We start from the raw sequence: 12,617 nt of genomic DNA on the forward strand, positions 1-12,617 counted from the left end.
TTTGTGCATTTTTAGATTAGGTTGCTTATGTCTTTTGTTGTTGAGTTGTAGGCATTCTTTATTGTATTCGTCTGTTTTTTTTTGTTGTTGTTTTTTTTTTTTTTTTTTTTTTTGAGGTAGAGTTTTGCTCTTGTCGCCCAGGCTGGAGTGCAATGGCATGATCTCAGCTCACTGCAACCTCTGCCTCTGGGTTCAAGCAATTCTCCTGCTTCAGCCTCCTGAGTAGCTGGGATTGCAGGCGCCCGCCACCATGCCCGGCTAATTTTTGTATGTTTAGTAGAGATGGGGTTTCACCATGTTGGCCAGGCTGGTCTTGAACTCCTGACCTCAGGTGATCTGCCTGCCTCGGCCTCCCAAAGTGTTGGGATTACAGGTGTGAGCCACCACGCCCGGCCTAGTCTGTTGTTATATTGCTATAAAGAACTACCTGAGACTAGGTAACTTATAAAGAAGAGATAAAGAAGAGAGGTTTAATTGACTCACAGTTCCACAGGCTGTACAGGAAGCATGGCTGGGGAGGCCTCAGGGAACTCAGACTCATGTCGGAAGGTGAAGGGGAAGGAGGCATATTTTATGTGGCTGGAGCAGGAGAAAGAGTGAAGAGGGAGGTGCTACACACTTTTAAACGGCCAGATCCCATGAGGACTTTATAATGAGATAGCACTAGGGGGATGGGGTTAGGCCATTAGAAACCACCCCCATGATCCAGTCACCTCCCATCAGGCCCCATCTCCAACGCTGGGGATTACAGTTCAACATGAGATTTGGGTGGGGACACAGAGCCAAACCATATCATTTATATATTCTGGGTTTTAATCCCTTATCAGATAAATGCCTTGTAAGTATTTTTTCCCATTCTATGTGTTGTCTTTACAATCTTTTGATAGCATCCTTTGATGCACAAACATTTTGAATTTTGGTGAAGCCCAGTTTATTTTTTCTTTGGCCTGCACCTTTGGTGTCATATCTGAGAAATCATTGTCATATTTAATGTCATGAAGATTTTTCCCTGTCTTTACTTCTAAGAGTTTTGTAGTTTTAGCTCTTACGTTTAGGTCTTTCATACATTTTCAGTTACTTTTTGCTTATGGTGTAAGTTTAGGGTCCAGCTTCATTTTGTTGCATGCTGATGTCCAGTTTTCCTAGGACCGTTTAAAAAAAATTGGTTATTTTTATGTTCTTGAAACAGTCTCACTGTTGCCCTGGTTGGAGTGTAGTGGCGTTATCACAGCTCACTGCATCCTCAACTCCTGTGCTTAACTGATCCTTCTGCCTCAGCCTCCCAATTAGCTGGGACTACAGTGCACATGACCATGCCTGGCTAATTTTTTAAGAGGCGGTGTTTCACCATGTTGTTCAGGCTGTTCTCAAACTTCTGGGCTCAAGTCTCTGCCTCCCAAAGTGTGGGGTTTACAGGCATGAGCCAACACACTCAGCCTCCAGAACCATTCATTTATTGAAAATATTGTCTTTTCCTCAGCGAATGCTGTTGGCATCCTTATTGAAAATCAGTTGACCATATATGTGAGAATTTATTTCTGGGCTGTCTGTTTTATTCCACTGGTGTATGTTAGTCCTTATGTTAGTACCAGACTGTTTTGATTACTGTAGCCTGTTAGTAAGTTTTTTTGTTATTGTTGTTCATTTTGTTTTGGTTTTTTTTTTTTTGAGATGAAGTCTGGCTGTTGCCCAGGCTTGAGTGCAGTGGCGCAATCTCGGCTCACTGCAACCTCCACCCCTCAGGTTCAAGCAATTCTCCTGCCTCAGGCTCCCAAGTAGCTGGGATTACAGGCGCATACCACCACACCTGGCTAATTTTTGTAGTTTTAGTAGAGATGAGGGTTCACCATGTTGGCCAGGCTGATCTCGAACTCTTGACCTCAAGTGATCCACCCACCTCAGTCTCCAAAGTGCTAGGTTTACAGGCATGAGCCACCATGCCCAGCCGTTAGTAAGTTTTGAAATCAGGAAGTGTGAGTTCTCCGTGTTGTTCTTTTTCAAGATTGTTTTGGCTGGTCAGGTCCCTTGAGAAGCCATATGAATTTTAGGATGGCTTTTTCTTTTGTTTGTTTTTTTGTTCTTTCTCTTCCAGTTTTTTTTTTTCTGTAGTTTACTCAAAAGGCAAACAAAAAATCTTTCATTGTCATAATATTATATAAAAATCTTTTTCAAAAGAGAAAACCAAATTTCATGTTTGTATTAGTACATCTTTAATGCTAAAGCTACTTTTTAGTAAAACTTTATAATCTGTCTAGTTTTAATGTTTTTATTAGTTTTAAATAGTTTGACCATAAGGTAAGATTTTCATAAACTTTTTAGAGTCCTTTACAATTTTTCACTGAATAGCAGATCAATTTTTTTAAGGAAACCCTGTTATTCAGACACATGGGCCCATGTTCTGGCTTTGCAGCAGTGTGCTTTCATTTTAATGTTCAACCTACAGAAAAACCTAAATCACCCCCTTTCAATCTTAGCCAACTTGCTCACAGAACTTCACAAGATCAGCCCTTCACACACCCTCAGCTCTGTTTCTGCAAAAAAATGCCAGTAGGATATTGATAGGGATTGCATTGAATTTGTAGATTGCTTTAGGTAGTATTTCATCTTAACAATATTAGTTCCTCCAACATAGTGTGTCTTACCGTTTATTTATGTCTTTATTCTTTTAGCAGTGTTTTAGTTTTCAGTGTACAAGTAGTTCACCTCTGATCACATGTATTTCTAAATATTTTGTTACTTTTGATGCTATTGTAAATGGAATTGTTTTCTTAATTATCTATTGGATTGGTCTTAATTTATAAACACAAATGGTTTTTGCATGTTCACTTTGTATCCTGTACCTTTGCTGAACTTATTTACTAGCTCTGATAGTTTTTTATTATGGAATCTTTAGGGTTTTTACATATAAGATTATGTCATATATCATCTCTGAACCTTGGTGATTTTAGTTCTTCCTTTCCAATTTGGATGCCTTTTATTTCTTTTTCTTGTCTCAGTGCTCTGGCCAATACTTTGTTGAATAGAAGTGGTGAAAGTTGGCGTGCTTGTCTTGTTCCTGATCTCAGGGGAGAAGCTTTTCATCTTTCACCATTAAGCATGATGTTAGCTGTGGATTGGTTACATTTTATTAGAGACCGGAGATAGCCCAGCCCTCTTACTATATCTAACTGTAGTTTACTTGTCCCAAGGAAACTTCCACTGGGCTAATGGGACACACATTTTCCTGGCTGAGAAGCAATCTCCTTTGGCAAATACTTTCAAAGGTGATATTTAGATAATAAAATTGGCATATTAAGTGATATTTTTGACAGTCCTAACACACATTAAGTTTGAAACTTCAGGGAGAAAATAAGAACATATTTCGATATGTCAAACACATCCAGGAATTCCAGAAGGCGTATTAGTCAGGGCCAGTGAGTCTCCACGGATAAGCTGGGAGACTGGGAGATGACCACAGCAGGGAGGCATGCGGCGTGCATGGGGGGTGTGGGCAGCCTGGTGGGATGTGGCAGAACTGTCACCCAGCGGGCAAGGTGGCCAAGAGGACACTCCTTCCTCTCCCAGGCCCTCAGAGATGTGGGAGAAGGGGAAAGAAACAGGTCCCTGCAGTTAGGGGAGAAGGCAGAAGGAGTGTTTAGAGATGGGGCTAGGACATGGGAGGCGGTGGGATGAGGTAGAGAGTGAGGAGACGCACAAAGACTGTGTTTGCTGGTGTGGAAGGCAGAGGCCGCCTGGCTGCCCGCAGGAGACATCCAGGCATGGTCCTGCCATCTGGCAGCAAATGATTTGGGGCACTGATCCACCTCAAGGGCTAGGGGTGACGGCCTGTCCAGTGAACCCAAACCTATATGTGTATGAAAATAAATATATATTTAAATATATAAATATTTATATTCATATGTATTCAGTATATAAAGATTTATTTTAAGGAACTTGCAAGTCTGAAATCTGCAGAGCAGGCAGGCTGGAAACTCACGCAGGAGTTTGCTGCAGTCTTAAGCTAAATTCTTGTTTCTCTAGGAAATCTCAGTGTTTGCTCTTAAGGCCTTCTGTGGATTGGGTAATGCCTCTGTTAAGGGTCATTTCCTTTAAGCCAAGTGACTGTAGACATTAACCACACCTACAGAATACCTTCATGGCAACGGCCAGACTGGTGTTTGACTAAGTGACTGGGAATTAGAGCCTGGGCTGTTGACGTGTAACACCAGCTACCCCGAGGACAGGCTGACTGTGAGCCGGAGAAGGCTGAGGCCTTGGGGCTGCTGGTCGTGGCAGAGGTGAAGGGTGGATGCGGCCACAGTTCTCACTCAGTAGGTTGGGGATGTCTGAGCCAGGTCATGGACATGCTCCCTTCATTGTGCCAGTACTTCCACTGCTGTTGACCGCTTCCTTGCAGCCCCAGCAAAGTGTTCTGGGGCATTCTTTGGTGATTTGAGGGATTCTAGAGAAACTCTTGCAGAAAACATGGTTGGTAGTAAATTTTACAGATCTGGGATGCGTCTGTTCCTTTTAGCTGTGATGAGAATTTCGTAGTGATTTTATATTTTGGGTCTGTGTTAGTTTAGTAAGGCTGTCATAACAAAGTGCCACAGACTGGGGAGGGGGCGAGGGGACTTAAACAGCAGAAGTCCCATTTCCCGCAGTCCTGGATACTGGAAGTCCATGATCAAGGTATCAGCTGATTTGGTTTCTCCAGAGGCCTCTCTCCTTGGCTTGCAGATGTTCATTTTCTCAAGGTGTCCTGACATGGTCTTCTCTCTGTACAAGTCTGTGTTCTGATATTCTCTTCTTACAAAAACACCGCTTGTATTGGATTAGGGCCCACCCTAATCATCTCATTTTAACTTAATGACCTGTTTAAAGACCCTCCTTCCAAATACAGTCACGTTCTGAGGTACTAGGGGTTAGGGCTGCAGCTTAGGAACTTTGGGAGGATACACTTCATCCCATAACAGGGTCTTGTCTTGATTTTTGTTGTTGTTATTCTGATTGTTAGAATTAATATCCTTCATTTTATTTGGTACTAGGTGCCGTGGCCCACAGGGGAGAGTGTGGAATGAGTTTGTCAGATTGGATGTCCACTGAGAATTCCGATTTGTTCTATGGCTGGTGGAGCTAGTGTTCACTCAAATGATGTTCTGTGGTCCTGGCCCCAAACACATACACACAACCCCTTCCAGGCTTCTTTAGAGTTTGTCTGAATCCCTATTTGTGAAAACATGATGAAGTTTGCAGGGTGTTAATAGATGGTATAGGGAAGAAGGGTGAGGCAGTGCAGGAGAGTGCTGAGAATGTGTGAGTTAAATTTAGAGGGTCTGATGTCACCCTCACCACTCTGGGCACCCTTCTATCCCACAGACTTTTGACCTCACAGATGACCTCTCAGGGCCCCATAGTTGGGAACCATCTTTGCATGTCATCAAAAAGCTGGTGCCCCGAGCAAGTGTCCTTACTGAACCTACAAGCTAAGGCCAAGAGCTGCCCATTCAGACATGTCACACTTGAACCAGCCATAAGTGGTGGATTTTTTTTTTTTTCTGGCTTGGCTTCTCACAGTCTGTCTTTATTCCAGGTGCTGCAGCGCAGTAAATGTAATTTGAAGAAGGCAGAAGGAACCCATGGCTTTAGCCGGCTGCCCAGATTCCTTTTTGCACCATCCGTACTACCAGGTATGGGCGAGCACGTATATCTGATCCTGGCCCGATGGTGCTGGTCGAGGGCCAGGGCACACATGTCGCCAGCAGCCATGGGTCGTTTCTGTAGCTCTCAGGTCACTAGGACACGCCGGAGCAGGGGCTGGTGACAAGTCCTATGGTGCAGAGGCCCACTGCCCTTTCTGCCTCGGTCTTCTGTGTCTTGCTTTGCCTTGTAAGATAGCGTGGTCATATTCCCGTTTGACTGTGCATACTTTTCTAAAAGAGTTTGGTTGTAGTACAGAGTTGCCTGCTGAGAGCCGGGCTTCCATGTTTGGAATGAAGCAAGCACTGTGTTTTTCACCCTCTGGGTCGAGCCAGACACCCCCGATGACGGGTTCTGCAGTAATGGTGGATGTCGGGACATTCACCTGGAGACGTGCTCACGTGTGAGGGAGTGGGAAGGAGAAAGGGCTTGGTGTCTTAACAGATGTTCTAGAGGGAGTCCTCTCCACAGATTGGCTCTTTCCTTTCCTGAGAGCCCTAGGTGGAATTTTGTGGGAGAACAAGTTCATTTCTGTTCCTTCACTTTCTCTAGCTCTTCTTCATGGGCTGCTAGAACAGTTTCATCTGCAAGTTCCCTTCATCTTCTGAAACAGATTTTATTTGAACTTTCACTTGGTGGTGTAGACGGATTCATTTTTAGGGGATGGTCTTTGGTTCTTTAGATTTGATTCGCGAATCGTGGTTCATCCTTACTCGTGCTTTTGTCATTGGAAGTACTTATTCCATCTCTCCCAGGCCTGTGACTTTTCAGCTGGAGCAGTCCTAGGTTTGGAAGTCCTTTCATATGCTCTGGCTTTGGTCAGGTTTTTGCACTTCTCTGAACTTACCATTTTCTCTCTTAGTCTGTGAAGTCTCTTTTTAGCTACTGTGATGAGAAATTGCCTACAGCATTATGGCTGCAAAAAGACGCCTTGGAACATTTTTTTTTTTTTTTGGTATCTAAGTGAAGCAAACCTTCGAAGAAAGGCTGAAGATTAGGAATACCATTCATTCTAATCATCGAATGTGACACAAAGCCAAAATTGGTTACAAGCCAGAAAAGAGGATTAAAACCTTAGTGAACTGCAAAGTTTGGTGGTGACCCTTGGGTCTGTATAGTTTGTGAGCTCTGGAAAAGGCATCTGCCTCTGCCTCTGCATAATTGTTTTCTTGTTCTTAAAGAGGCTGTGGTTGCCTCCCCCATTGATTAAAGCTCTGTGCTGCACCCATGGGTCACGAGTCCAGTTCTCGTGTGGCCAGTTAGCGTCAGCTAGTTGTCCGGGCCCGACTGCACCCTTCACCCCTGCCTGCCACTTCCTACTCAGTCCCAAGAGAGTGCAATCAGTGAGCTCAAAGAACAACATCCCCAAGGGAAAGTCTCTCTGAGGTCATTTTAGTAGTGCTGTCCTCAGCTGGGTATAGAGTAGGCTTTTAGGGCCAGATAATGGCCACAGAGGTTCTGTCAGCTTCCCCTCCCTTCCTGGCATTTCCAGTTTCCTGCTGGTACCTACAGAAGTGGCAGACGTGCAAGCTGAGTCAGTTCCTCCCTTGATGGCCTTGTTAGGTGTTTGTAGTCACCGATGCCCCAGGCTGCTTTCCTGGAGCCAGGAAGCCAGGAAGGAAGGGTGGGCTTTCCCTGCTATGTGCTGTCATGCTTTGAGGAAATACTCATTGCTTCTCAGGGTCATTTGAAAGCCCTGTCTTACTCTTTAAACAATCTGACAGCAAGACTTGGCAGCATATGTCCCTTGTTCCTGGAAAATAAGATGACAGTTCCAGAATTTCTCAGAATATGGGATGATTTACAATGGGTTCCAGTCTTGAGCAATCATAATTATATAATAATAATTAGATAAATCTCCGGAGTTTTATAGAGAAAAATTTATTCTTAAAACCTTCAACTTACAAATAATTTTCCAATTCTAGCTGTTCACTTGCAGCAGTGGCTTGGATTAGATAGATGGTTCAGTCTGTGAGTCACTGATGTGATTTTTAAAATATGCATAGAAGCACCAAAATTACTGTATGCATTTAATCATCCTGCTGTTGGAGGGCAGCAGTTGGGAGGGGTTCTGGCAAGGTTGGGGATGACCCACTTCACTTTTAAGACTTAAGGTTTTCCTTTAGAATGTGACACATTGTAATTCTCTGACCTTGGAGAAATCCTGCAACTTTCCCTACCGCAGTTTCCATACAGAGGTTTTGGTAGAAAAGGGTTAATGGTATCCGGGTTGTGGCGAGGATTAAAGGAAATATGTCTAAATTTCCCAGCGCCTGGTCATCCTTTAGAAGCTGAGTCAAGGGCTGTGATCTTTAATTCTTTGGATCTTGATAGAGCACCAGCCAGGTGCCAGGCACATGTTTTGGGCTAGGGTGCCAGCTTTGAGCTCGGCAGACAGATCTTTGGGGCCCCTGGATCCCAGTGGAGGAGACAGACATGGAACAACTGGCAAGTGAGATAGTTGTGAATAATGATACTAATTCTGAAGCAAATAAAATGGGACCACGGGAGAGAGAGGGCCGGCTGCCTTGGTCTTCGGGGGGGTCTCCGTTAATAGGGTCCTATAGCTCGTTGTCTGACGTTTTAAAATCAAAAGGTCTGAAGCAAGAAATTTCCTCACTTACTATGCCACAGCAGAATCCAGTGTGACCTGTCCAGAGCTTTGCCGAACACAGGGTCTGCCCTGGAAGTGGGATGGGGTTTATGGGGCTCCCTCTGGGCCCTGCACATTTGTGTTCATCGATGTGGACACTGTGTTATCGTTCTCCCTTCCCAAAAACTCCCAATTCTTAACCATGTCCAGCCTCCAGGCTTTTGAAGAAGGGATTATGCACCTATGACCAAAGTTATGGTAAATAAAAGCAACATTTATTATCTTTCAGAAAAATGCAAAATAGGAAATAAAATGCGCTTGGCTACAAACTTCCGTACACAATGTTGAACTGAGCGTTAGAAATGAAACAACTTGCGTGTGAATTTTATATAGGTGATTAAATTTACTGTTGAATTTCCAAAAGCAATGTTTTTATTTTCATAGTTTCCTGATTTCTGAATTAAAAACAATCATGCTTAGAAATGAGCTGTCTTAGAAACTTTCCTTGCCATCCTGCCCTGCAGAGCCTCAGCTTTTGGTGGAGATATGAGCAACAGTGTTAGTGCGCCTGGACATACACGTTGTCCAGGCCCAGGACACCACAAGGTGTGTGTTGTGATTCCATTTCAGTGCTGTGTCCCTGAACCTTCAGGCAGGGAACCTGCTCTTCTAGTGCAGGGCTTGATGAACTGCAACCTGCTTTTGCAGATAAAGTTTTATTGGAGGCTGGTCATGGTGGCTCACGTGTGTAATCCCAGCACTTTGGGAGGCAAGAGGCAGGTGGACCACTTTAGGCCAGGAGTTCGAGACCAGCTTGGCCAACATGGGGAAACCCTGTCTCTATCGAAAATACAAAATTTAGCGAGGCGTGGTGGTGCACGGCTGTTATCCCAGCTACTCAGGAAGCTGAGGCAGGAGAATCGCTTGAACCCAGGAGGTGGAGGTTGCAGTGAGCCAAGATCGCGCCACTGCATTCTGGCCTGGGCAAAAGAGCAAGACCCGGTCTCAAAAAATAAAATAAAATAAAGTTTTATTGGAACTCGGCCATTGGTTTTTGTATTGTTTGTGGCTGCTTCCAAGCCCCATCAGCAGAGTTGGGTAGTGTTTCACCGTTTACAGAAAAAACTTTTTTCTGGGACACTGACTGCTAGAATGAACCTTTTTGGATGGACAGAGGCTCAAGGGGACCTCCTTGTATCAGCTCATGTCCTCCCCATTTTCTGGGTTAGAAATAGTTCTCAGATGAGACTTCATCTGCTGATCACATACAGCTTTGGATTTTCTGTTGGGTGCCCTAGATTCCTTAATCTTTTGGCAGTGCGTGGAGGAGCTGAAATATGACATCATCTCTGAGAGTTGATTTGGGCTGAGTTCCTGGAAATGAATACCATCCCCAAAGTCTGTCACTGTTGTTACTATTATTTTTAGTGAAAGAGTGATTCTGTAGTTTTTCATTTTTAAATACTGCTTCCCCCATACTTTGGCTAAAGGACATTTTATTAGACTACATTTTCTTTAAGAAATTTGTTGATAGTACCTGCCACTCTTAACCCTTGAGGTGGGAAGTTACGAAGATCATTTGAAATGTCTCTCTTTAAATTGTATTTGACTGTTCCAGCTGATAGGACATTTACCTAAAATGGTTTTCCAAGTCATTTAAGGTTATGATTCTGAACTTAGGAACAGCGACTATGTTATGGAGATATTTTGTGAGGTAAAACAGGCAGTGTGCTGACTACTCTTCACCTGCATGGCTGTAGGCATGGTGTTTAAATTCTCCACATTTCTTCTATTTTCAGCGTCATTGTGAGAATTGGAGGACACTTATATAAAGCCTTTGGCATTGTGCTTAGCACACAAAAGACCCTGTTAACTGTGAGCCACTGTTGGGATGAGCTGGTATGTGATTTTTTTTTAAGAGTGTAGAATTATTTTTAAGAATGTAAGTTTTTTTTTTTAAGTGATTTGTGTGATACCTATGTAAATTTGAGATTATAATCTTTTTAAGTCTTTAAAATTATGTGAATATTCACTTAAAACAAATAGATGGCATTTGGTTTGGGAAAATACTTTTCATTGGTCTGGCAAATTGCTGTTAACTGGCTTTATTTAAATCCTAGGTAGTTAATTACATATTAGTAAATAGTTTATACTTTCTGTAACTAACAGAATCAGTTGAAAACTCTATTCTTTAAATGTTCTAAGTAACTATGACTAATTTGTTTATTCGCTTACCATTTTATGAACAGTTGATTGGTAGAGCATGGCTGGGTATTAGGGTACCAGGTGAACAAGATGTCAACCCTGCCTGCAGGGAGCTCCCAGCCCTGGAGGGAGACAGGTACAACAACCAACCGTGGGCCACCGTGGCCTGGGATGCTGTCAGTGGTGTGTTTTGTGCAGACAAGTAGAGGGGAGGATGATTAATCCCCCACCCCATGTCATTTCCTGCTAGAACTGTAAAACTTACATAGTCGACAGCCTGCAAGCTGACCACTCAGAGGCTGGCAGTGGGGAAAAGATTATGCTCTTTCTGTGTACTTGCCTTGTCTTCAGCCTTCCGCCAACTCTGTGAATTGGGTACCTTCATGATACCCATTTTATAGATGAGAAAACTGAGGTTTTTACCATATGCTGGTCATCATGCTGAGGACTTTACTTGGATTTTCTCTCCTGCCAATGCTACGTGGTGGGGACCTTCATGTTCTCCCCTTTACAGGTGAGATTATCAAAGCAGAAAAAGGCCATCCCTCCTACTGAGTAACAGAGGTACATTCGTCTCTGTGAAGTGTGTGTATGCTTAATGTTGGTGAGACTAAGGAGAACAAGTTTTTGTCCAAATGCCAAAATCTCCTCCTCAGAATAATTATAATAAAACGTTGAATTTGTATCCTGCAATTTTGGACTTATTGAATTTCTTTGATCATGAAATGCCATAAGTCAGTTTTAACAACAGCTTTTCAGTTGAAATAAAGATTATTATGTATTGTCCCTAAATGTGTCATGTGTGCTGATCGTAAGGTGTTTGCATTTTTAAAATGTTAAAATGGGGAGTGGGGCATGTCTTAGAATCAATGAAATGTGACAGATAAGTAAATAAATGGAAATAAAAATATATAATTATGTATATATTTATTCTCAATGCTTTTCTTTTTAATGCCTAAATCTTCTCAAACATCATCATCTTCTTAAGTGTGGGCTTAAAGTCTGATTTCTTTCGAATAATATGAACGACTATATTTACCACACATTTTCTGTGTATTATTTTTATTTTTTATTTTTTTTGAGACAGAGTTTCACTCTGTCACCTAGGCTGGAATGCAGTGGCGCAGTCTCAGCTCACTGCAACCCCCACCTCCCTGGTTCAAGCGATTGTCCTGCCTCAGCCTCCCGAGTAGCTGGAATTATAGGCATGCACCATCACACCTGGCTAATTTTTGTATTTTTAGCAGAGACAGGGTTTCGCCGTGTTGGCCAGGCTGGTCTTGAACTCCTGGTCTCAAGTAGTCTGCCCATCTCTGCCTCCCAAAGGGCTGGGATTATAGGGGTGAGCCACTGCACCCAGCCTGTGTTATTTTTGTCCCCTCTCTGGTACTGTGGCAAATACTCTGAATGTGTTATTTTTTCTGTTTCTTTTTTCAAGGAAACCAGGGCTTGCAGATATTGGTAAGTTGCCCAAGGTCACACAGCTTGTATGGGATAGATCAGGGATCAGGCGTGCGGGGTCAAGCCTGAAGCCCGTGTCCTTAACCATTCCACTGTCTGCTTTTTCCTTGGCACCGTGTGCTTGGCTGTGCAGCTATCTGTTTGATTGATTGGGGGTGCTAGAGTTAATTATCTTTTTAGTAAGATTTCATAAGCAGTGGAGGAACAGAACACATTATTGGTCTATTACTTTGCACTGCCTTTGAGAAGGACATATCTAATCATGGATACCTATATCCCACTTCTGTTTTCCTCCTACTTATCATGGGGGTTAAATCCCCACAGAAATATTTGTGTTCTTTTAATTTTCCATCCCATGAAAGTTCAGTGTTAGTAATCAACTTTCCCTTTGCCATCTGCCCAGAAGCTACTATGAAATCACTTATCAAAGTCTTTGTTTTTGTTTTACTTATGAGACCAGATGGTTGCCTCTTCAGTTGTAAAGTGTCAAAGTTTCTATTAGACCTACAAAAAACAAAACTTACCTGCTGTGTGTGCGTGTCACTGTATTTGTCCACACTCACACTGCTATAAAGAACTACCCGGGACTGGGTAATTTATAAAGAAATGAGGTTTAATTGACTCATAGTTCTGCAGCCTGTACAGGAAGCATGGCTGGAAGGCCTCAGGAACTTACAAT

At 43.0% G+C, this 12,617-nt stretch overlaps 1 protein-coding gene across 9 annotated transcripts in view; it reads left to right on the forward strand.

Moving 5' to 3' along the window:
• GRB10 (growth factor receptor bound protein 10) overlaps positions 1–12,617 on the forward strand; it is a 203,291-nt gene that overhangs the window by 55,226 nt on the left and 135,448 nt on the right. For 4 of the 9 annotated variants that reach the window (XM_030795845.1, XM_030795846.1, XM_030795844.1 and 1 more), the window contains one exon: positions 5,573–5,669. The exons of 3 other annotated variants lie outside the window; for them this stretch is intronic. In XM_030795845.1, coding sequence (XP_030651705.1) covers positions 5,619–5,669 — 51 coding nt within the window. In that variant the 5' untranslated portion in view covers positions 5,573–5,618. Of the gene's footprint in view, positions 1–5,572; positions 5,670–10,111; positions 10,172–12,617 lie in introns of those variants that run through there. 2 more of the 9 variants (XM_030795848.1, XM_030795849.1) reach the window with 2 other exon arrangements.

This window comes from Nomascus leucogenys, chromosome 17 (assembly GCF_006542625.1).
Source record: "Nomascus leucogenys isolate Asia chromosome 17, Asia_NLE_v1, whole genome shotgun sequence".
Lineage (NCBI taxonomy): Eukaryota > Metazoa > Chordata > Mammalia > Primates > Hylobatidae > Nomascus > Nomascus leucogenys.